General features: G+C 37.9%; 1 protein-coding gene across 2 annotated transcripts in view; it reads right to left on the reverse strand.

Moving 5' to 3' along the window:
• Positions 1-3,991: 3,991 nt before the first annotated feature.
• Tspan8 (tetraspanin 8) overlaps positions 3,992-24,366 on the reverse strand; it is a 38,604-nt gene continuing 18,229 nt past the window's right edge. For both annotated transcript variants that reach the window (XM_017797374.2, XM_008830052.3), the window contains exons 3-9: positions 23,388-23,450; positions 18,869-19,006; positions 17,340-17,414; positions 17,133-17,240; positions 11,603-11,737; positions 8,452-8,535; positions 3,992-4,250 (exon numbers count right to left, since the gene is read on the reverse strand). In XM_017797374.2, the coding sequence (XP_017652863.1) occupies positions 4,197-4,250; positions 8,452-8,535; positions 11,603-11,737; positions 17,133-17,240; positions 17,340-17,414; positions 18,869-19,006; positions 23,388-23,450 (657 nt within the window). In that variant the 3' untranslated portion in view covers positions 3,992-4,196. The remainder of the gene's footprint in view (positions 4,251-8,451; positions 8,536-11,602; positions 11,738-17,132; positions 17,241-17,339; positions 17,415-18,868; positions 19,007-23,387; positions 23,451-24,366) is intronic.

Raw genomic sequence — 24,366 nt, forward strand, 5'->3', positions numbered from 1 at the left:
AAAAATCAATAAAAATGAGTTTTATTTGAGGAAGAAGCATAAAAATTTGCTTCATGTTAATTAGTAGATGTGGAAAACATTACCACTGAGATCTACCCGATGATTTTATATCCATGCTCAGATGGTCTCAGAAAGTAACAGACTGTGACTAGTAATAATCAGATACACAGAGATTAGAGACAGATGTGCAAATATGTGTTAGTAGCATTAAAAAATGTAGGAAACAGCATATCTTAAAATGAAATGGAGATCTTCTGTGCTATGTTAATGCTGTAATGAAATTCTTCTTCTAATCATGTGGCTATTAAATAAATAATTTTTTAAAAAGCTGGGGAAAAAAGAATATACTTATTCTTAAATCTGGATTTAATATCTGTCAAGAAAGTAAAAGCTTCCCTTAATAATTACATTCGGTACCAAAAACAAAATTAAAAACTAGGCAAACTACCACAAGAAGATAAATATTCTCATTTTAGAATGCCTACAGGAAAAATCGAACCCATTTCAACAGTTAGTATAAAGTTATGATTGGGAATTTTAGTAGCTTCTTGATAAAATTTGACACTTAAAGATGAGGAAATTCAAATGAGTTCTGAAGGTCACAAAGATGGTAAGTTTTCAGTGCTCATCTATGACTGCTGACCCAGTCTAATTCACTTTCTACAGACACAATATGGTACTGTCTGTAGGTAAGGATTTATTATTGTTATTGTTATTATCGTTATTATTCACAGATGATTTTCTAAATTGCTTCTCTCAATTTTCTGCTGCACTCCTGACATTTTGTACTGAAAGATTCATAGTTATTGGACATGCTCCAGTAATTGTAGAGTTCTGGCCGCATTCCTAGCCTCTGCCCACCAGATGCCAATTACACTGTCCTCCTCTCACAGTGGTGATAACCAAAAATGTCTCTAGACACTGACAAATATCCCCTTAGAGGAGAAATGGCCCCAGTTAAGAACAATTGCTCTGAAGTCCTTGCTGTCCCTAAAATACCATGTACTTTAGCCAAAAGAGGAAAAATGTAAGAAACTGCACAATTTCTCCTGAAAATTCTAAAATTTTTCATTATAATTTCTACCATGTTTGCACCCTTTTCTCAAAAAGTTGAGCACCTGTTTGCCTTCTCTCTAACTCTCCAATTGCAATGCAAGACTCTTCCCTCTCTGCTTTTATTCTGGCTTCCCTATTCCTAGCAGTGTTTTGCAGCAGTTGAAGCCACATCCCCAGGCTCTCTTGTTTTCTTGAAGAAGCAAGGGCATTCCGCTCTTCTTCCAGGAATGCCTGCCAGTAACCTCCGTGGCTCATGCTCTTGCCAGGCAAACTCTTCCCCTGTCTGTGGTCCCTCTCTTGGTTCCATCTTCTGTGACATGACTGTGTATCCTGGTGCTTGATAATATTATCTCCATCCACACTTCGACCTAAGTACTGTCGCTAATCCCTGGTTTACCTCACATTCCCATTTCATAGTGTACATTTTCCATAATCTATGCAACTAATTGCTACAGGATGAGTTCTGTCCCCCTAAAATCTGTATTTTGAAACCCTAGCTCCTGCTGTGGAAGTATTTGGAATCAGGAAGTAATTAATGTTAAATATGGTCAAGGGGTTTTGAGCTGATAGTGCTATTGTCTGCTTACAAGCACATACCAGCACTTAGGCTCTCCACCCCTCCCTATCCTCCTCCCCAACATGAGGACAAAGCCACAAGAAGTTGTCTGCAAGCCGGAAGAGTCTTCACCAAGAGCTGAGTCTACCAGCACCTTGTTTTAAAATGCTCAGTCACCAGAACTCTGAGAAGAGGAATTTCTGTCGTTGAAGACACTCAGTCAGCTTATTTTCTTATGGCAGACCAAGGTGCCTAATACATCAGCTTCTTGTACTATATTTTCATTGTTTGAAGAGGATGGAGGGGTTTTGTTTTTCTGCCAACCCTGATTGGCACAAGTTATTTATATCATTGATAGAATATAATATTTATTGAACTTTTTATGTGTCTGACATTATGCAAAAAAAAACTTCAATATTCATTTTCTTACTGGTTCTTTCAACATTATAAGGGAAGACGAGGATATGACTTAAGAGAGCACGGGTTCTGAATCACTTAGTACCAATCTCAATTCCTTCACTTGCTGGCTGCATGCCGTAAATCAGTTCATCGTGCTAGACTATAGTTCCCTTGTCTGAAAATGAGTCTAATAATTAGCAATAACCCAAGAGGGTTGTTTTCTGTAAAGTGCTTAGAACATGTTTGGGGATAGAGTAAATTCTCAGTAAATCTATAATTTTCAGCTACAATTTATTGTGTGCCAATCATGTGCTAAGCATTGTGTAATAAGGGTAGAAACATAAGAAACTATGTCTTCAAAGAGTTTTCATATACTGACAGGCAAACAGAACAATAATAACAAAATATGGCAAGTTTATAGAGAAAAATATTATCAGGAAACTAACACAATGGACAGTCAGGGTTTGGGAGACTTATGTCAAGGTCTGAACCTCAGTTCTGCCAACAACAAACTGTTTGAGTCTGGGGCACATGATCTACCTTCTCTCAGCTTTAATCCTCTCATCTGAAGAATGGCAGTACTATGGGTACATATCTTATAAGGCCATGTGAGAAGGAATGAAAAAATAAATGCATAGTTTATTGTAGAGTTTTTGGTAGATGACACGTGTTCATAGAACTGTTATTTTTATCATTGATAGGAGAGTAGAGAATAGGGATATCTAACCAGCAAGGATGTGCCAAGTTTCCTGGTCCTTGGTCTTTACTCTGAGCTGCTTGATGACAGCTGTCTTCCTTTCTTTTCCTCTTACTCAGAAGAGTGTAACGAGTCACACTTTTCTACTATGAGAATAAATTATTACAGATACTTTAGAAAATTTCTTGACACAATTTATTAAAACCTAATACATATCTACAAAACAGTTCCATCCCCACATATATATCCAGAAATATATATATATATATAGTAGAAGAAGACATGTAAAAGGATATTTATAGTAGTTTTATTATAATAGTGCAAATGACCATTAGCTGAACAATGGATCAATGCATTGTGATATATTCATACACAGTGGAATATGACATAGCAATGAAAATAAGCTACAGATACATGCAACAATATAGATAAATCTCATACAAAAATATGAGCAAAAGGAGTCAGAATGCATAGCTTATTTCATCTACAGGACATGTAAGGCCAGACAAATGGATCTATGGTCATAAGAGTCAGGACAATGGTTATCATACTTACCAAGAGGATCAGTATACTGGTACATATTTACCAACAAGCACTCAAAAATCACTGACTTTACAGAATTTTCCACAGTGCAGCATAACCATGGTGGATTACAAAATACCAACAGACCTCACCAAACAGATTTGTTAAGAGATACAGGTGTGCACAATCTGCTCTGCCAACTAGGCCTGAGGCAGCTCTAACAAACCACTGGAAGGTGGCGTTAGGGATCACTGTAGTGTGCAAAGAATTTCTTCATCTGGAGAGTGCCAACATGGGCATAAGCATAAGCCTAGAGTGCCACACTGAACATTTAGCCACTCTGCTGCCTGTATATTAGATTTTAGTAGAAAGTAAAATCTAAAGACGTTCCTATGAACTAGGAAGAAAACGGAGTTTTAACTGTTGTATGTCAGATGTTCTGTGGTTGGGAGATGGACACTCAGATTTTTTTTTTTGTCCTTAGAGCACTTCTGAAGTGAAACACAGTATTACCAGTCAGTGCCATACAACAGAAGGAAGAAGGTGGCACATGCCTCTGGGCCAGCCTTCATTATTTCAACTTCAGACAGTCTTATCACCAGTGGCTACTATACGTCATAACAGTCTTGTTTCTGAGAAACCTGAGATTCTCTGTCCTAATAATTTACAGTCCTGCCACTTTGAAATTTAGATTACTCCACTGCGTGATTCCAGATGAGCATCACTGCACACACAATGATCAGACAGGAAAAAAAAAAGCATCGATGTAAACAACAGCACTTTTATTTTGAGTAAAAATACACGTTCATTTTCCTTCATATTTAAATATGGTGAATATGTGTAGAACATAATGTAGTCTATCTGGGTGAGATATTTCAATAAGGCAGTTGCTCCTGACATATACAGTACTCATATATTTAAAGTTACAGAGCAAAAATTTGTTGGTAACTTGACAAGTCCACAGATTCATTTGCTCCCAATCTGGCAGAAGAGCACCATAGAAAACACCAAACCAATGACCTAGAAGTGAAATCAAACACAGGGTTAAAAGAATTTAAGAGATAACACTGGAGACTTTAAAACACTGTCTACTAAATATGGGAAATTAGACTCCAGTGGAACAGAGGATCACCAAAGACTGGAGAACAGATGTGTGTGTGTGTGTGTGTGTGTGTGTGTGTGTGTGTGTGTGTGTGTGTATCAGAGGTTTTCAGCTGACCAGTCAGTCTTCAATGGCTCCGCTTAGCTGGGCAATATCAGCTCTTACTAGGGCTCCTTCCCTTTCTCTTCCTATGCATACATCTTTCTGTAGGGTACCTCCCTTTGATTTCTGGGGACCTCTGGCTTCTAGGTCCTAAATATAGCTATTGTTTTCATTGAAAGGCCATGGGCATCTGATTTGGATCATCTGTATGAAAACCAAGGAGTCTAAAATTTTTCTTACTGAAGTTTTAGGTAATGCTCAGAAGAATGAAAAACAAGTAACTCTTCGAAAAAGTGTCTTTCTAAACTATGGGGAATAGTTTAATTCAGGGATTTTCTTTTGAGGTGACAAAACATGACTGAAAATGTAGAGCAGTCTCATTAGATCTTCCAAAATTACAGATCCCCAAAACTTGGTCCAATTGGCTCTGCAGATGGTGACTTGAATGTTGTGGCTTTGGTGGAGAGATGACAGAAAGGACCTGTGCTCAACACAGTCGGAAAGTGCCCCACCCAGTCGCTTTTGAAAGAAAGCTGGAGGAGAAAGGTGCCATTTGCTGAGATATCGAAAACTTCCTACTGTGTTTTCTTTCTGCTCACTAATACCTTCCTGGAAATGTAATTTAAATGAGCCCTGCAAACGTTTTCCTTCTTAAAAGAAAAAAAAATAAATAGATACCAGTCCTCTAAAGTAACAGCTCTCATTCAGAATGTTTTAAGATTTAAGGTTAAAATGGAATCTTTTTGCTTTGATCCCAAACATTATGGTTAAGGTAAAAGAATCAGAAAGGACTATCAAAAATAATGATATAAGGCAACTTTACTCCTTTAATGTCACATATCCTTGAAATAAACACCCACCACTCATCAACAGATCATAGGGATAAGGCAGGCTTTAGACTGAGGAACTGAATGAAAACACTTCCAAATGGTTGTGTGAATCAGCTCTTCACCACTAACATCACTTCTTTCATTTCCTTATCTGTATAAAGAACATTTATGATTGTTCAGAAAAACAGCAAAAAGAGAGAAATTCATCATTTTACAATGTGTTTACTGACTCACAACAAGCATGCTGTGTTTATGCACAGAGTCCAAATGCTGAAGCTGTTCTTAAAATGTGATAAAATGGCCATTTCTCTAGGACCTCCTGTGAGGGTGATTTCCTACTAAATAATTAATATTCCATTACCAACTCCAATTGGTATTTTTTCAGTGAAACTGAAAACATAAAGTGCTGATTAATTAGGATACTAATCTGCTTATGTTTAAATGAGAATTCCAGAATGTTCGGAGATAATTTTTCTTACAGAATCAAGTATCTTGTATAGATTTCCTAGCATGCAGCCCAAGAAAAGCCCTCAGCTACACAGTCTACAAAGCCTTGCAGATAACTCACAGACACCTCCACCTAAGGTCTTAATGTGAGAGGGCTTCTTTCTTCATAGGATTTATTTTCTCAGAAGATAGTCTGCATGGATTTTCTGCAGGTAGCTAACTGCTTCCATTTCCTTAAAAATGTTTATGAGAAGATACTTTTCTTTCTATGTATCTATGTGTTCTTGATTTGGAAACCAAGAAAGACAGGTTAAGTATTGAGAAACTCATCCTAATGACTCTAAAACTAAAATGCATTTGGGGGCACATTTCTATTGATTGGATAACAGGACTAGTTACAAAGCTCTCTTTTTAATAAAGGAAAATAGGACATATAATGATTTTTCTTTTTCTTCAAACTCTAGAGGGAAGAGGCGTTAGAGTGGGGAATTAAATAAAAAATTTCAAACAATTCTTTGAATCAACTGTTTATAGTATCTACAGATAGTCTAGGTAGCAGAATTTAAAAGGTTTCACTAATAAATGGTTACATTTTATGACAGTACCACATAATTCTATACTAATAAATTACTGTACAGAAAGTTTTTATTCAGGCACTTTCCAGGAAAATTATTTAGGAGAATCTATAAGCTCTCTAAGTGTATAATAGGTACCTGGAATATACCAGTTTTGTAAAATAATGAAATCTACTGTTCTTGCAAACTTATTTTCCACTAAATCTGTTTATATTTTTTTTGAGACAGAGTCTCCTCCCTGTAGCTTCAGCTGGACTTTACTTGCTATGTAATCCAGACTGGCCTTGAACTCACAGAGATCCGCCAGCCTCTGCCTCCTGAGTGCTGGGACTAAAGGCATGTGCCACTTAACAATGACTTTGGCTGTGAAATGGGAGCCATCAGTCTCTCCAATCAATCATTTTCTTGTTACATTTGGCTCTGCTTCAACAAACTTCTTTTTAGTATTTGTGGGTTTGTTTTGTTGATTTTTTGTTTGTTTGTTTTTTGAGACAGGGTCTCCCAGTGGCCCTGGGTGGCCTGGAACTCGCTATGTAGACAAAGCTGGGGCCTCAGTCCCACAGAGATCTGCCTATCTCTGCCTCCAGAGTGCTTGGATTAAAGGTGTGTGCCACCATGCCTGGCACAACAAATTTCTTAAAAGCATATGTGAGTCGTATTCAGTCATAGTTAACTGTCTAAATTTGGGTCTAACATGAAATTTAATACTTAACCTTTTAAAGCCTGCTTTCCTGATCTTAGCTAATTAGTGATCAAACCCAGGTCTCTGAGCCTTATTAAGCACAAGCTCTATCTTCAGCCCCAGTCATTCATTTAAAATCTACTCTGTCAAAGTATGGGTCTATGCACGCAATATGCTTATACAAGTACAGACATATAAGTGAGTCTTCACTCTTTTCTATAGCCGTTAACTCTGATTTCTAAATTAGCATGAGGCCAGAATACAAAGTAAAAAACCAAAGGACATTGTACAAATGACAGGGTCAAGAAAAACATTCAGAATATAAAGTACAGTTGCCTTTTATCCTATATCAGACATAAAGAAAGCCACATCTTACCAACAGAGGATATTTCACATTTAGACTTATTAATTGGGACTACAAGAAAGCAATACTATTTCACACTAATACTACCCATCTTTTCCTAATACTTGACTGGGAAATTCCACCAGCAACTTAAATAACCACTTATAATTTAATCACTTTAAAATTAACTAAAATTCCTGCCTGGCAGTGGAATGACACAAGAAGGTGAAAGCTACTGGAGAGATTAAAGATACATTACCCAGCATTCCGTGAGAATGGAGCAGATGCCAATCAGCTGAGCTCACCTTGCTCAGTGGCACTAACCACACTGGCTACTGCATTGAAACAGGCTCCTGAGTGAATCTGACTCACTTAATATCTACATTTCCCAAGATCTGAAATAATTCCAAAAATGCTCCTTTATAAATGTTTTATTTCATCTCTTTGGCAAATATCTCAAAGCTGTATAAAATTATCCTCAGGTTTTAAAATATAATAATAAACATGCCAAGAAAGTCCATCAAGATAAAAATCCGATGCAAGACTTTTTTTTTCAACATCAATAATTAAATTGGCGAGAGTGATTCATAAGCTTCTCTCAGAGTTTCTTGGAAACCTCTCCGAGTCAGTTCACAGTCTCTGAGCTGGGAAAATCAGAAGCTATTACTCCAGGTTTTTAGAAATTCTTGGATTTCTCTAGAATGAACTAACAGGAAAATATCTCTCCACACTTTTGAATTCAGCTTTAATTTTCTGTTTAAAATAAAGATCAGAATTGGAAAGTTATAAGGTCGAATCTTTGCTTTTGTTTCACACTTTCTCACTTCAGAAAGTTTAAAGCCTTGTGCCAGTGTTTAATGGGAAGTGAATACTTAAGATTAAGAACTGCATAGAAATTAGTCCCATTTTTTTCAATAGAGAAGTTATTCAGAAATAGCATCTTCAGCCCTCTTTGGCTCGTAGGACTGTGGTCCCACCTGTGCCAAGCTCAAGGCTGATTTAGGGAGACACTAGACCCCAGGCAGTGTGTCCCCAGCGCTTTTCTAAAGCAAAGAACTTTCTGCCTTGGCTCACCACAAGTATTAGAGCTAACAAACATTGGAATGGATGCAGAGTTGATCACACAGCATTATACTGTACCTCAACGACTGCCAGACCGAACGCAATTCCAATAACTATGATGAAGTGTTTTTCAACCAAATCTTTTATCAAAGAAAGACATGTCTGTATAAAAAAAAAGCATGAAACATTGTTTTTAGTAAAATTTTAACCTTATATTAAGGTTTAATTCATTTGGTTGCTAGTTTATATTGGTATTGTTTTAGCTAGCTTTTCTCTTGTTGTGATAAACCAGGGAGCTTGGGTACGGTAAGTGGGGGAGACAGTTTATTTCATCTTAGGGGTTAAAGTCCATCATCAATGGCAGTTCAAGGCAGGAGCTTGAGGCAGAAACCATGGGAAAATGCTGCTCACGGGCTTGCTCAGAGGCCTGCTTATATTCAACTGGCTTTCACGTGTAGTTCAGGCCCCACTTCCTAGGGATGGTACCACCAACAGTAGGCTGGGCCTTCCCACATCAGTTATCAGTCAAGAAAATACCCCACAGACATACCCACAGGCCAGTCAATGTATTCCCTAATTAAGACCCCCTCAGATAACTCTGGGCTTTTTCAAGTTGACAGCTCCTAACTAGGCAGGGGCTGAGGTATACACTGAGCCGAACAGAAGAAGGTTATTTCTGCTACCCATGCTTCACTCTTACTCCATACATTCTAATGCATTTGAGGCAAAAAAAAAAAAAAAATGTTTCAGCTTCATAGCTCCTGAATGCAAAGGTTGATAATCATAAATAGATTTTCACCAAAGTCTCACCAAATTATAATTTTGTAATCTAAAAAAATCATAAATAATTTTATTTTCTCTTCAGATTTCACGTCAGAATTGCTATTACTTTAACTATGTTTTATAGGTTTATGATCTGCAGCACAGGTTTTAACTAATTGTAGTCCAAATGTTCATTTTCAAAACAAAGAACTTAAAAATCCTTTAATAATAAATATGAAGGCTATTTTTACATTAAAAAGAAAAAAAATGTGCTTTTCTACTATTCAATAAGAAAGAAAATTTATAAAAATCTCTTTCTCTCTCTCTCTCTCTCTCTCTCTCTCGAAATTTTCTGCTTTTCTACTGTGGCTTTTGACATGTATTGAAACCAGAATGGAAATTCAATTTTAAAACATTTCAGATAAATTCTAAACATCCCAACAATCATAAATTATAAGGATAATTTTTAAATGGAAAAATGCTTTCAATAAGAAAGAAAATTTATAAAAATCTCTTTCTCTCTCTCTCTCTCTCTCTCTCTCTCGAAATTTTCTGCTTTTCTACTGTGGCTTTTGACATGTATTGAAACCAGAATGGAAATTCAATTTTAAAACATTTCAGATAAATTCTAAACATCCCAACAATCATAAATTATAAGGATAATTTTTAAATGGAAAAATGCTATGTAAGTTAATAAATATACTATCTGTATTGCCATAAAATATATCACACTATGACAGTCATGTGTGTGAAAGCCTAACAAAATCTTGCTACTTAGTAGTTACAGTAAAAGTTCTCCCCAAGTCTGAGGAAGTCTTTTCTCACTTCATTTCTGAAGGTAATGGGTTTCTCCACTCACTAGTAATCCAAAGCAGTAAACAACAGAGAAGATCATCATCATGTCATTTAGGGTTAAGTAGATGAAGGATTGTGTTTGTGAACCACATTCATTGTTTAAGAAGGGTTTTGACTCCTCCTGAACCCAAGATAATAAAGTTTTCTTGGAAGAAGGTAGGAAAGACAATAAAAAAAATGTGAATTATGGCATTCCAGATTTCTTATTTTTCCAGACTCCTTGAAAATGACACACAGCAGACGGAAACATTCACTGAATTTATGTCCTTTTTAGAGCACTAGGGCCACTATCAACTTAGAGTCAGCTGAATTACGTGTGAATTTTGAGGAAAAAAAATTTAGGTGCTTCATAGAATGTATTTGAGGAAAAATATCTTTTAACTGAATCTTTAATAGGAAACAGACATCCGTGTGTAACTGACTTTACTAATTTCCTCATTCTCGTCATCCTAAACTGGAGCAACATTCATTTGATTGATTCTGCCCTGCAAGCACTGTGTTGCTAAACACAAGCTGGCAGGAGGGGATCAGGGAGGAAAAAAAAGTACAAATAAAACTTTTTTGTTGATATTATTTTGACAATGAAAGGAAACAATAATGTTGCAGAACAGTAACTTCCCATGAGTTACTTTAAATTAATGACACCAGCACTCCTTCTGAACAGGGCTTCTTCAGGTTTGATGAGCTCAGAGATATAGAACAAGAGTCAGGAGAGAGATTTTTCCAGATGATAGTGTGTTTCCTTTTATTTGCTAACCTCACAAGCAGGTGTAAATAAAAACAATGCTGGATTGAAAATAATCTTCAGGTATTATTGAAATGAATCCATTGTGAGTTATGAAAACTTATGTGTGTCTCTCCCAACAAGATTATAATCTAAAGGATTCTGAAGCTTGTCTGATTCTAGCAAGGGTATAGCTGACACAATTTAGTCATTGAAGAATAACAGCAAACAAATCAAGCATGAATGTCAATTGTTGTGTTTGGACTAAGCCCTTCCATGCAGAAGGAACAGCTTATGAAAATCTTTGTGGTGATAGACAGAAGCTAAGTCCTCCATGAAGCCAGATTCTGAACATCAAACACTAAGTTAGACAGAGATGATAGGACTTGTGGGTCAGCCCCTATCCAGGCAGTCCTCCATTGGACTGAGGTTGTCTAATTATTTTTCTCTCTTCTCTATTTGAGAATCAGCTCTATGAGTACAGATATTATACCCTGTGTACATATCAATCACTTCATTAGATAACATGAGAATTTTCTCAAATGTTTACTGCTTTGGATTAGATGTGAGTAGAGACGATCTGGCACGCAGAAGGTAGTCAATAACTATTTGACAAATTTGTTAACAAAGAGAAATTTGAAAACTGGACGTTGATACCTACAAGTCACATATGAGGATGTTTATAACACAAGATAGAAATTCATCCTTTAAATTGATTTTAAATATCCAAAACTATTTCTATTAACTCATCTAGTTATTATTGAGTAATTGCTGTATTTTCATATCACAATTTCCACTGTAATTGCTGCACTTTAATTTTCAGAGACTTTCACTGTGATAATAATATAACAGAATCACTTATTGCACCAAATTTAAATTAGTTCTCACCTCTGAGTAAACAGATTGGCCCCCATAAGACACACAAGAAGTTCCGGATGCTTTTTCACAACTGCATGACTGAGAAGCATAATTAAAATTACTTCCCCAATCAGCTGCTCCATTGATCAGTCCACAACATTTCAACTGTACAATGAAAAGCAGAACAAAAAAACAGTGAGAAGACAACCAAAAACATTGTCAAGCACTGAGTTTTAGTCCCTGAATGTCATTACAAAGATGTTTCTTATGATATAATATGAAGATTTATTTTCATAATATCTATGTGTATATGTGTGCCTGTGTGAGTATATGTCATATTTGCATGGGTGCCTGTGAAAGCCAAAAGAGGGTGCTGCTCCAGTTCTATCTCCAGGGGATTCAACACCCTCTTCTTATTCAACATTCATAGATATATAAATTAAAAATAAAAGTCATGGGCTGGAGAGATGGCTCAGCGGTTGTGAACACTGGCTGTTCTTGCAGAAGATCCGGGTTCAAATCCAGCACCCACATGGCAGCTAACAATTGTCCATAACTCCAGTCCCAGGGGATCCGACATCCTCTTCTGACCTCTGCGGGCATTGCACATGCAAGCAATACATACATACACATAAAATAAAAATAATAAATAAAATGTAAAAAAAGTTGTCAAAAAGAAAGAAGGAATGCTTCATCTCTGTCTCAACAGCAATAAAGGAAAAATGACTAAGATGCCAAAGTATGAGGAAATTGTAAATAAGATAAAAAATTAAAAACATAACTTTCAGTTTTGATGATATGAGAAAAGACAGAGTCTGATCTATGCATCTTAGATTTTTAGCAAAAAAAAATTTCCAAGAGATTCACCAGAGACTCAAGTTCTCATAAAAAAAAAAAAAAGATTTAAGAAGTTTTAAAAGTAAAATTTCCATCCCATGATCTCTGATCACTTTTAGAGGAGAGGAGAAAAAGGACAAGAGACATTTCAAAGAGCAAAGAAGAGTCTCCAGGGCTGGCCCTAAGACTGAAGATTTGTGGAGATCTTTAAAATATGGGAGTGAGAACAAATGAAGGATCGACAGTTTAGAAAAATGTCAGGAAGGCTAAGATTCAGAATAAACTCACTAAAGGGAGACCAGGTCCTGGCTGTGCTTGAGGAAAAAACAAAACAAAACAGGAAGTGCTAATCCAGATGACTAAAGGCACATGACACATATCATCAGATGAAAAGAAGGTAACTATCCCCATCCTGCTCCTAACTGCCCTGTTAGAGAGAAAATTTTAAATGTTTTGGAAAAGAAACAACAAAACTAGAACCAGTGCTGGGTAGTCTTTCAGACTCTGCTACACTGAAATGTCAAAAAGCTGAAAGAATTTTCATTCCACGGTTGGATGGCCATACTACTTGTATTAAAACCTCATTCTGCCCTGGTTTCTTCATCTGTAAAACACAGATAATAACAGCTGCTGCTGATGGCATCTGATCACCAGCAGTGTTGTGAAGGTAAAAATTAGAAAAGCCCCACAGATATGCAGTGTGAGGCCCAGTGCCTGGCTTGTAGAACTGCTATAATTTGGTTTGTTCCCTGCTGTTGTTCCTATTATTCTCTCGTGTGAACTTGATCAGCTCAACATCATTATCACTGATTTGGATAAAGACATAGAAAGGGGAGAGGTGGAATGATGGCTCAGTGCTTAAGAGCACTGGTTGCTCTTGCAGAGGGCCAGGGTTTGCTTCCTAGCACTCACATGGTAGCCAGGAACCATCTGTAACTCCAGTTCCAGGGGATCCGATGCCGCCTTCTAACCTCCAAGGGCATTACACAACATGGGTGCCTACATGCAGGCATTACAGTCATGCACAAAATTTTTTTAAAAGATATAAAATGTGTTCAGTACTGTAGAGCAATCAATTTCAAAGGGAGTTCAAATAATGAGTTTAAACTAACAAGTTCAATTGAGACAAATATAAAGTACTTGGGCTTTGGTCCAAAGACTGATTTGCACAAATATACAACTCAACCAATGGTCTTATGATAAATAGATAAAATTTTCAGGTAGTTCCAAGGTCAATATTAGTAAAGAGGGCTTTCTTGAAAAAAAGCTCCTTCCCTGTTCCCATGGCAGAGATGACTAATTGTTTAACTTTTCCTGAATACCAAATTTTGAATAGAATTAATCAATGTGAACATGCTATATAAAATAGAATATAGTACTGTAGAGATGGCTCAGCAGTTAAAAGTACTGGCTGCTCTTGCAGAAGACCCAGGTTCAGTTCCCAGCATCCACACAGGGGCTAACAACCGTCCTTAACTCCAGTTCCAAGGGAATTCAATGCCCTCTTCTGACCTCCACAGATATTGCATGACATGGGTACATTTACATACATGCAGGCAATACACTTATACACAAACTAATAATAATAATAATTAATAATAAAATATTTAAAATAGAATATAAGTCCCCTATGCATATAGATCCATCCATATTTGGAAACAGCATACTTCAGGATTCTTAAAGAGGTATAGACATAGGAGAGAGGGTAAGAGATAGGAAAACTAAAGCATATCACAACATCTGCTCTTTAAATCAGCAATTAGGGCAGTTAAGGAAGAAGTTTGACCAGAACACATTGAAAGTTATATGATAATTGGATGTAAAAGACCAGAGTTAATGATATAACACCTTTATATAAATACTTAATGTTCAAAATCCAAAAGGGGCATATTCCATCATCTGTTAATAGAGAATTTGTATCGGAATTCCCGGAAATAAAAAGGCTGTGCAATATCTGCAATTTCTGTCCACATGTAGCATGGCCCCCAGATGAATGAGAATTAAAGGTAGGGTCCTTTTGCCAAAGAAATACAAGTAAAAGAAAGAAATCCAAAAGATAAAGAAAGATGAAAACAGGCTCAGGATGTATACTAAAGAAAGAGGGGCCTATGAATACTTGGAGTTTTAGGCAGAGGATTTCTGAACATGAATGGTGGGAGCACCTCAGGTAGGAGCACCTCAGGTGGGAGCATCTCAGGGAGCACATCATAACCACAGAACATTTAGTAAGTCCCAGTTGGCATTAAGACCTTCAGTCCCAGGAAATGTGCTTCAAATGTGACCCAGCACTTTTCCCAGAAGTGGTTACCCCATGCTCTTCTGTCCCAGGTCAGCTTACTAGGGAGGGCCAAGATCCCTCTGCCCACTCTGAGGAAGACTAGGCTGCCTACAGTCTTCTTGGGGGGAGTAGGGGGAGCGGGGAAGAGAGGAAAACAGCTTCACACACAGGAAGCTGGACAGGGACTGACCCATATCAGATTTCATTCTTGGAAACAGTCTTTTAAGCAGAATTTTTATGAGCTGGAATCTGTCCAAATAGGAACTGGTAAATGCTCAAGAAAAAAAAATGCCATCTGATAAAATAAATAGTCTAAGAAATTAAGGATGTTTGGGCTTGAAAAGCAAAGCTTGGGGAGTCAAACAACAGATATTTTGAAAGAAAAAACAACCATGTGTACAGACATCCACTGACTTTCTTTTTCCTCTGAAATTCCAAAAGCTTTAGGTCTAAATGATATGAGTCTAGGGGAATGTTTCAAAGTGGGGAAGAGCACACTGATGACGAGCACACAGGTGGGATGAGCAAAAATCCTCCCAGATCTTCAATACATAATTGGTAGATAATAAATATAAAATATAAATCAATGGGGGCTGGAGAGATGGCTCAGCAGTTAAGAGCACTGACTACTCTTGCAGAGGACCCGGGTTTGATTCCCAGCACCCACATGGCGGCTACAAACCATCCTTAACTCCAGTTCCAGGGGAATCCCTCTTCTGACCTCCACGGCATAGCACGACACAGGTGCACTCACATACGTGCAGGCAATACACTCATACACATAAAATAAAAATAATAAAATTTTTTTAAATCAATCAATGATAAATTAGGTTAAATCACCTATAAAGTTCAGGCCTCCTTTAAGATCCTGAGAATGTCTATCACAAGCCAAGCCTGCAGCAAGCCTAGATGTACTTAATATGACAGGAATTCTGAAATACATAGGTGTGGAAGCATCTCACAAAATAACTAATATTTCAGTCAATATTTAAAGTATGTGTATTCACTAAGAAGAGGAGGTTCATACAAGGATAGGAAATGATGTAAAGATAGAAAAACAGAGTTGCTCAAGGGACCTTGAGCAGACAAACCCAGCCAGACATAGTTTTCCTGAGGAAGTAGTTCTTAGTACAGATTAGGTAGGAACCAAATAGTAGAATACCTTTAATGTCTTTCTAAGTTTTGATTTTATCTTAAAGACAAAAAAAATAGGAAAAGACAGAAAAGAAAAGGAAAGGGTTAGTGACCCCAGTAAAACCATAGGTCTTATAAATTTAGATTGAAATTCCCACCCCATGACTTGTGGGTTGTCAGATATCTCTAAGTCAGTTTCATCTGCAAAATGACCTTCATGAGCATTATGTGTCCATCGTTTTGCTTTGGGTACATTTTGAGTGTATTACACAAAGTTCCACGTACTAGAATCTTGGTTCCCAGTGTTATAAAATTAGAGAACTTTTAAGAGATGGGGCCTGGTGGAAGGTGATCAGATATTGAGGGTTTCGCCCTCATGAATGGACTGCTGCTAGCCCTGAAGAGTGAGTGGGTTTTGTAGAACTGAGTTTGTTCCTTAAAAATGAGTTACCACAAGAGAGGGAAAAGAGACTTTAAGGAAGGGCATGGAGGGTAAGAGAATACATGTGACTTGAAACAGGAAAGGGAAGGGATTACTGCACACAGAAGGGTACAAGTGATAGTGGTGGGCAGAGGGATGGGGGAGAAGACTGGGGAAGGAAGATTAACCCAGACAAAGCATGTAAGGAAACGCCAAAATGAAACCTATTATTAATACCTGTACCTCTGTATGCTAATTATAAAACACATTTTAAAAAACAAAAACAAAATAGTCTGAATGTTCAAAACAAAGGACAACAAAGAAAAGAGCAGGACTGCCTCTGGACTCTTGTTTCTTGTCTGAAGAAGGAACCTCTTCAAATTCGATCCCACCCTTGTGACATCCACCTCCATGAGGAACACACAGAACTTCAATCTCCAGAACTATCAGCTAAATAAATCTCTTTTCTACAAAAAGTTATCAGTCTCAGACATTTTGTTACAGAAATACAAAACAAACTAAAACATGACCTCATAGGGTTGCAAGAAGCAGTTAAGATTAGATAGAATCATTTAATGGAGGGAGGGAAAGCAAAAAGGAAGGAGGGGGGCTCCTAAGTGTTAAAGCAGTTATTGGTTTGTTCCAAAAGAGGCTTAATTTCTTGTACACATATCTTCTTAATCTGTGTCCTAAAGTGCTTCAGAACCTAAGAAGCTAGAAAATATTGCAAATATTCTTGAATTTTTCTTATTAAAATTGTGAAAGAGCAATCAGTAAAAATCTGCAAAATGGAGACTTTCTCTATCCTTACAGAATACATCAACTTAAAAAAAAATTAAACACCAAAGAACTATGGTCAACTTCCCAAATGATCAAGAAATTCTAATTACCTCTTTTTGAAATGTAATCATGACCTCTCGGAATTCTTTTCCTTGATCACCTGTTTCACTCAAAAGCTTGACATCTTCATAGAGCGTTTCATTCAGAATGCGGCTAGACTGAAAATTGAAAAAAACGTTAAATCATTCATGCCAGAGGGTAGAATTTCAGTGTTTTAGGTTTTTCTAAGAGTTGTCAAACATCATCTGCGTACATACCTCAGATTTGAAAACAGCTCCGAGGACGCCTGATGCTACTTGCAAAATCAGAATCAGGAGCAAGCCAATGAAAAACTGAAAATAAAAAGAACAGGGATATGTTGTTCTCAGAGTACTTAGTAACATCCAGACATTTTAGTATCACTGACTGTTGAAAGGCAGAATAGACTCAGGTGGAGTAGCAGCCACAGTCTGCCCTTATAACCATTCAACTTAAAGCTACAAATCTGAAGCCCGTTACTACTCAGAAACATTTGCTTCAAAAACCGCCCAAGGAGTGGCTCCAATTTATTTTATTAGTAAGACTTTTGACAAGTCTCTGATATTAAAGGGAGGGGAGTATGAAAACTTAGAGACATCTCATTATTTCTCCTTTCCTTTTTAAGTGGAGGCACAAACACATGAACTTAGATCAGACTCAAAACAGCGTTTCCAGCACTAGCGGAGTCACGTGGAACCTGTATCCGCTATAAATCCTGGAACGTGTGTTTGGTCTTCTGGAGTATGCAGTCCACATATCAAGTTTTTTGTTTTTTTTTTTAAACAAGCGTTCGCTTTGTTTGGCAGCACACATACTAAACAAGTTCTTCAAGTAATTAATCTCCCAAATTGCAAACGAGGCTTCATTACACAAAAAGCTACTGCTGAAGATGCTATTGGAGTTCTGTTAAACTGTCTCTACTTTTTCTCATAACAGCTAAAAACAATTACTTTCAGACTGACACAATGCTTATGTCGTTATAAAAACAAGTTTAGATCAGCTCTCATCAATTCTTGTGTTAGATTTATACTTTACACCACTTTTTTCTAATATTTTTATAACATTCATTCATTATTTTCCAGCGTATATGTTCAAAGTGAATGCCTATGGGTTATGCCATCCTAGTCGATCCTTCTGGAAGATTCTAAGTGACAAATCTGATTATCTCCCTTACAATTTCATTTCTGCAGTGTATGATTTGACCACAGCCCACACAAATATATCTCCCATCATTACTAAAAGCGGCCTCAGTCCTCTCCAACTACACTTAAGACCTTCTAGCTCCACACACAGTGGCACTGGATCGCAGGCTCTCTTACTGAAGACCACTGCATACCCTCCACCCATACAGACAGCTTATCCACTTTTACCCCTGACTTGAAAGTTTGTCTTCTAACCTCACCCTTCTCTTCTGGGGCCACTCTTTCTGTACTATTGGTTTACTTATTACTGTCCCCTCCTGAGCTCTGATTGTCCTAAGGTCTTCTGAAACAGCACAGTGTCTGGCACATAAAAATATGATTATGTTGCATGAATGAATGACTGCATGAGTTGAAGCCTGTCTGACTTAAAATGTGTCTTCCTTTAGAGGAACCACAAATCTAGGCCAAAGTAATCCAAAGCCTAAGTCTCGTTATCTTCCATAATCAAATTCTCCAAACAGAAGTCAGAGTTTCGTCAATCTTGGCCATTCCTTTGATGGATAATGACAGGAGATAACCCTCAGGAGTCTGAAGGGTGGGTGTTGGGATTGGTCTAGAGAACCTACCAAGAGAAGCATGCACCGACTTTCTTTCATAGCTCCACAGCATCCCAGGAAGCCCATGACCATGATGATAGCTCCCACTGCAATCAGAATATTCACCGAAAGGTAGGGGTTTGTGCCTGACTCTCCAGAAGCGAGGATCTGGAAGGAAAGAAGAGGTTATGGCAGAAATCCCTTTCCTTGATGTTTATTTTTCTCATTTTACAAATATCCCTTGAATATCCACTAAGTGCCAGGCCATGTTCTGAGACCTTGAGAAACTTCTGTGATCTAAACCAGTGAACGCCTCTGCCTGCTCAAAGTTCATCCTGTTGACATACAGCTTTTGCTGTAATTTTTCCAGCCTTGGATTGTTCTACAGTGAAGTGGTAGATGTTGGATGGAGGAAATGTAATGACTATTTAGAGCTGTTTTTTAAAAGCTTAAAAGGGCAAGCACTTTTGTTCTTCTTGATGGGATCTTTGGGTCCCACACTGCATATTCTATGCATACAGTAGCATTATAAAGCCCTTGTTTGATGATACTTTAATTATTTTGACTTTTAAAAAATCCCAAATTCTTCAGATTGCTGTGATTTACTCACAACATGAATGAATGTCAGAGTCATGTTGAGCTGAAGAAGCCATATGTAACTGTGTGATTACATTTCCATGAAGTTCAAGAACAGGCAAAGGAATGGTGATAAAAATCAAAACACTTTGCCTTTGAGCAAAATAGGAAGGAAGGCAGAAATTGACTGAAAGGGGACACCAGGAAATTGTTCTGGGCTAATAAACATGCTCTGATTCTTGGGGGGTTTTTTGGGGTTTTTTGTTTTTTGAAAAGCCCGGTTCCTGGTATTCCATATCAACTCTATCTTCTCATTCCCAGAAGGGCTAGTCCTTCCAGAAACTCTTAACTTCACATGACTGTTAACTAATGAAATATTGAGGAAACTATCCTCATCTGTTTGTGGTGAGTGAACTACTTACTATCTGGTAATATCAGTTCTTCTCCAAGCAACATAGTCTTCTTCATTGCCCTTGGAACACCCAGCCCCCATATGCCACTTGTTCTCCATGTGTGTGCAGTAGTCCAACACAGTTGAAGACTGAGTGCTTGTGCCTGTGCTCCTCAGGCATGCTGTATACAATGCACCACGCACCTGCCTCCTATAACCTCCAGGCGTTGAGCTGTCTCTATGGAAGGGTATTCTCAAATCTACCCATAGGTCACCTCCCTTAACAGTTAGTATAGAAATAACTGATGCCACTACTAATGATCTTTCTGTTGTAAAGGCTTTTAAAATTTACTCATAGCTACAGGAAATCTTTACTCAATAATTAAGGAACATACTGAAATTATGAAAGCCTTACTACAAGAGCTATATTCTATTCTTCGTCCCAATAAATAACAACTTTGTAACTCTAGGACGGTAAGCTAACCTTAATTTCTGGGCCCATTTCCATTTATAAAAGGGAAATAGGTCAACTCTGTGATTTCTAAACACTTCTTTGTCTCTGTCTCACAGATAATGTTTCAATTTACATATATAAATCTTGGCTAGGTCTTAAAGATTTTTGTTTGTTTATTTTCTTGTTAAGATTGGAGCCAGACTTGTGGGGAAAGGAAAGTCAGTTTTCTTTAAGAGTGTGGCCCTTAGTAGATCAGTTATGGTTCAGTGGATGGCCCCACAGCCATGAGTATGTTATAAAAAAATTATAGAGGACATGAAATCAGGAGGAGGTAGAGGGTGGATCTGGGAGGAGTTAGAAGGAGAAGTGTGGGTGAATATGACCAAAATGCAATGTATGACATGAAATTCTCATAAAGAATTAATAAAAGAATTAATAAAATTGTTATATTAAAAAAGATTGGAGCCACAGAAATCATTGTTGTTAATAGATAGGCATTAAGGCCTGAGTCAAAACAAATATGACAAAAATCGGCTTTAGGACAGCAGCTCTGTCTGATCACCAGGACATTCTGTTGCATCTAAGAAAGTGGAAGACTCACTAGCAAGGTTATCAGAACTCAGAATAGAGAACTCAGACACAGAGGTAATAGATGGAATGTCTACACAGGAGGCCCGAGTAGTATAGCCAAAGCCCATTGCAGCTGCTCCAAAAGACTGATGAGGCTCACCAAAGCAGAGTCACTAGGTGTCAGGGATCAGCCGAAAAGCGGCGTGTTGACTACCTAGCAGTTCTCATTGCAAGTTAAGCCCAACAAATAGCTATTCATATTGAAGAATGAAGTTGAAATCTGAGCTCAGATGTTTGTTCCAGCAGAAACCCAGTGAAGTTTCCTAAGCTGTCCTGGATGAACACTGAGTCTGTGTGTCTCTTAAGGAAAGGGAAAATTTCTGCAGAAGAGAAGCTGGAGAGCCTGGAAGGTGGGATTAGAGGAAATTTCCTGAAACAGGGTGGCTGCCCATGCTGTGCTCTATGGTGTTGTTGAGTTTATCCCCAAAAAAGTATCTTAAGAGGCACATTAACAGAGAGATGTCACTGCCCTGCCCTTCATTTATGTTTATGTTCATGCTTGCCCTTGTAAATTTACTTTTTTTTCCAGTAATCAAATTCAGCTCTTGCCCAGTCTTGATTTTTGCCACTACCTTCAAATGAATACAAATCAAGCTAATTTCCCATAAGTCGGGCTAGTTAACGTTGTCCTGGCAGATCCTGACTTCTGTTCTGGGTAAGGGGCAGATAGCACAGGAGTCTAAATGTAACTAAAGATGGTCTCTAGTCCCATCAGTCCATTTCATTCCCAGATGTGTAGTGACACTTCCTCAAGGACAACAGCTCTCCTTTAATATGTTCAATGTGTGTCATTTCTTAACAGACTAACCACCAAGTTTGTTTAAAAGAAACATTAGGGGAAAAGAAAACATCAATGAGAAATCAAATAAAAAAATAAATTCAGTTGCACACACATCTTAAAAAGTCCCAAAGTACTCTATGAGTAGTGATTGTGAATCCTTGTGCTTAATTATGAGCCCCAGAGTCAGACAGATTATACACACACCTTCCAATGTGCTCTTCTTCATTTTCAAACACCAGATCCCCAGGCCTTTGGGAAGTCAGAGCTCCATGTATAAGTATAAGAAATAAATGAAATTATGGTGAACTGGGAGGCTAGACTCCACCCAGATCCTTCATCCAGTGAGGTACCAAATAAGGAAGTAGCTAGCTGCCACTATGGACTCTCTTGGGATAGAAAGTCTTGAGGGAAGGGGAGAACTTCCAGAAAAGTTGACCATTTAGAAAAGAAAACAAGATAGTTGCAATTTGCTTTTAATCTTTCTTTCCACTAGACTGTATCCAAAGGCATTTAGCTGTACCACAAGGTAATAAATTTCAATAATTTTAATGCATTATCTTCATTGCTGGCTTAATATTATCCTTATAATATTCAAAGGGGAATGGGAATGCTTAAGAGAAGAAAATCATTGGAACAAAACCTTTGAAAGGGCTCTGGTAAGAAGACATGGCCCTGCAGACTGACAAGAGCCTGTGCAGTCAAGAATGAGCAAGCTGTTCTGCATGAGGAGGCAACACTAATTACAGGTAGGGGTACTTCTGGGAAGTGGAGGAAGAAAGAACAGGAACAGGGGAGCCAAGGCTTGGAGCCAAGATGGCATTCTGTTGGGTAAACCTGATATAATCACCTACCCACATATTCACCCTTTCCCCCTCCTTGTACATTTGTAAAACTATAGCATAGAACAGAAATAGTTCATGCTGAGTTGAAATGCTGGGGCTAGAATTAAACCTATAAACTAAACTTCTTCCAAACCTGAGAGTATATTGGTAAGAGTTTTGTCTCTGGAGATGAAAAGGTACATGGTGGTAGGAAATGGGTCTTAACAAGACCCATTATGTATGGATCAAGAATCCGGACACCCCCAGCTAACTGCTGAGTTACCCTAGCAACCTCTGTTCAAAAGGGGTGCCTTCAGTTCCAGTTGAAACAGGCAAATACCAGCTATCCTTGTGCTTTGCTACCTCTGAAGGTTTTTCTCTAAGAAATATTTCATCTTCTTTTATTTTGGACCAGCTACCTTAGGATTAGCTAAATTGTGATCAAAATGTGCTGTAAAAGGTGTTCTTGATGAAGAGGAGAAATGTTCTCTGTCTCCAAGCTGTGCATCAGACTGGCCTTGATAGTAGTGACGGAAGCAAGTTTCTACTTTGGCCCTTTCCTTCTGCTACTTTAGTTGAAATCTTTCTAATCTGAGGATAATTCTACTGGAATTTTGGGGGAGCCCCGCCTGTGGTGGGGAAATTGGGGCCCCTCTTAGGGGTCTTAGGACAGTCTTATTAGAATTTAAAAAGGAAACCCCAGGACACGCAAGCTATACATCTTGGCAGCTGCCTAGAAGAGGAAGACGGAGAAGAGGGAGAGAAAAAGCCATGCTCTTTGAGTTAAGCTAGCATGTTCAGCAGTGGAAGTCAGTCACATGTCAAAGAGCTGCAAAAGCAGGTTGGAAGGTGGGGGAAGGGAGATAGAGGAGCTCCTAATGTGTCTGCATCTTTACCTCTTTGCCATCCTTGCTTACTCGTATCCATATGGCTAGTCCCAGGATCACCATACCACATAGCTGAAAAGAAAAAGAATGTTAGAATACAAAGACGAAAGTGAAATGAAATGCTAATTCCACAAACTCCATTTATCCAGTTGCAATAGTTCGTTGTTAACTGTACTATTACAGCCTGATATGCTCCACAGCAGCTCGTAAGTTTGATGAGAATAACTATTCGTCTCATCACAGTCCATCCATAGTCTAGAGATAAGAAGTCATCTCTGCTAGGTGGAGAAAGATATTTTCCTCCATGATTTCATTCTAATCATGTGTTTTTGCTAGATAAGTCACAATGGTTTAAAAGTAAAATATCCTTAATATATACCTGGATTTGACTCTAAAATTCTTTCTTGTACCAAAAAGAAAGGCACTAAGCACTCATTCAAGATTTAAGAGGAAGTTTGGGCCAGGTGTGGTGGTGCACGCCTTTAATCCCAGCACTTGGGAGGCAGAGGCAGGCGGATCTTTGTGAGTTCAAGGCCAGCCTGGTCTACATAGTGAGTTCGGGGCAGCTGGGACTACAGGGAAACCATCTCAAAAAAGACCAAAAAAAAAAAAAAAGAGGAAGTTTGAAGTTCACAAAGCAAGCAGGGAAGCAATTGACAAACGTGAAATGAAGCAACAAAGGTAAACATTAACCAACATTTTTTTGAATCTAAATAAACTTTTTTAAAAGTAAATTCTTTTAGGTGGTAAACTTGACCCAGAGAGAAGGAACAATGGGGAACTGTACTTACAGTCTTAAATTCCTTTAATGACTTTACCAGATTATTTAATTTGGACCATGGCCAACACATAAAATGTGAAACACATTTTCTTTAGTGTAAGGAAAACTCTTGTCTTTCAAGGTTAAGTAAACAAATATAGCTAGTGGCCTCAAAAAAAAAAAAAAAAAAAACAAAGATGTATTATTAGATAAGATATGTTGAGACAC

The sequence above is a fragment of the Nannospalax galili genome, unplaced genomic scaffold, assembly GCF_000622305.1.
Source record: "Nannospalax galili isolate Female #2095 unplaced genomic scaffold, S.galili_v1.0 scaffold74, whole genome shotgun sequence".
NCBI lineage: Eukaryota > Metazoa > Chordata > Mammalia > Rodentia > Spalacidae > Nannospalax > Nannospalax galili.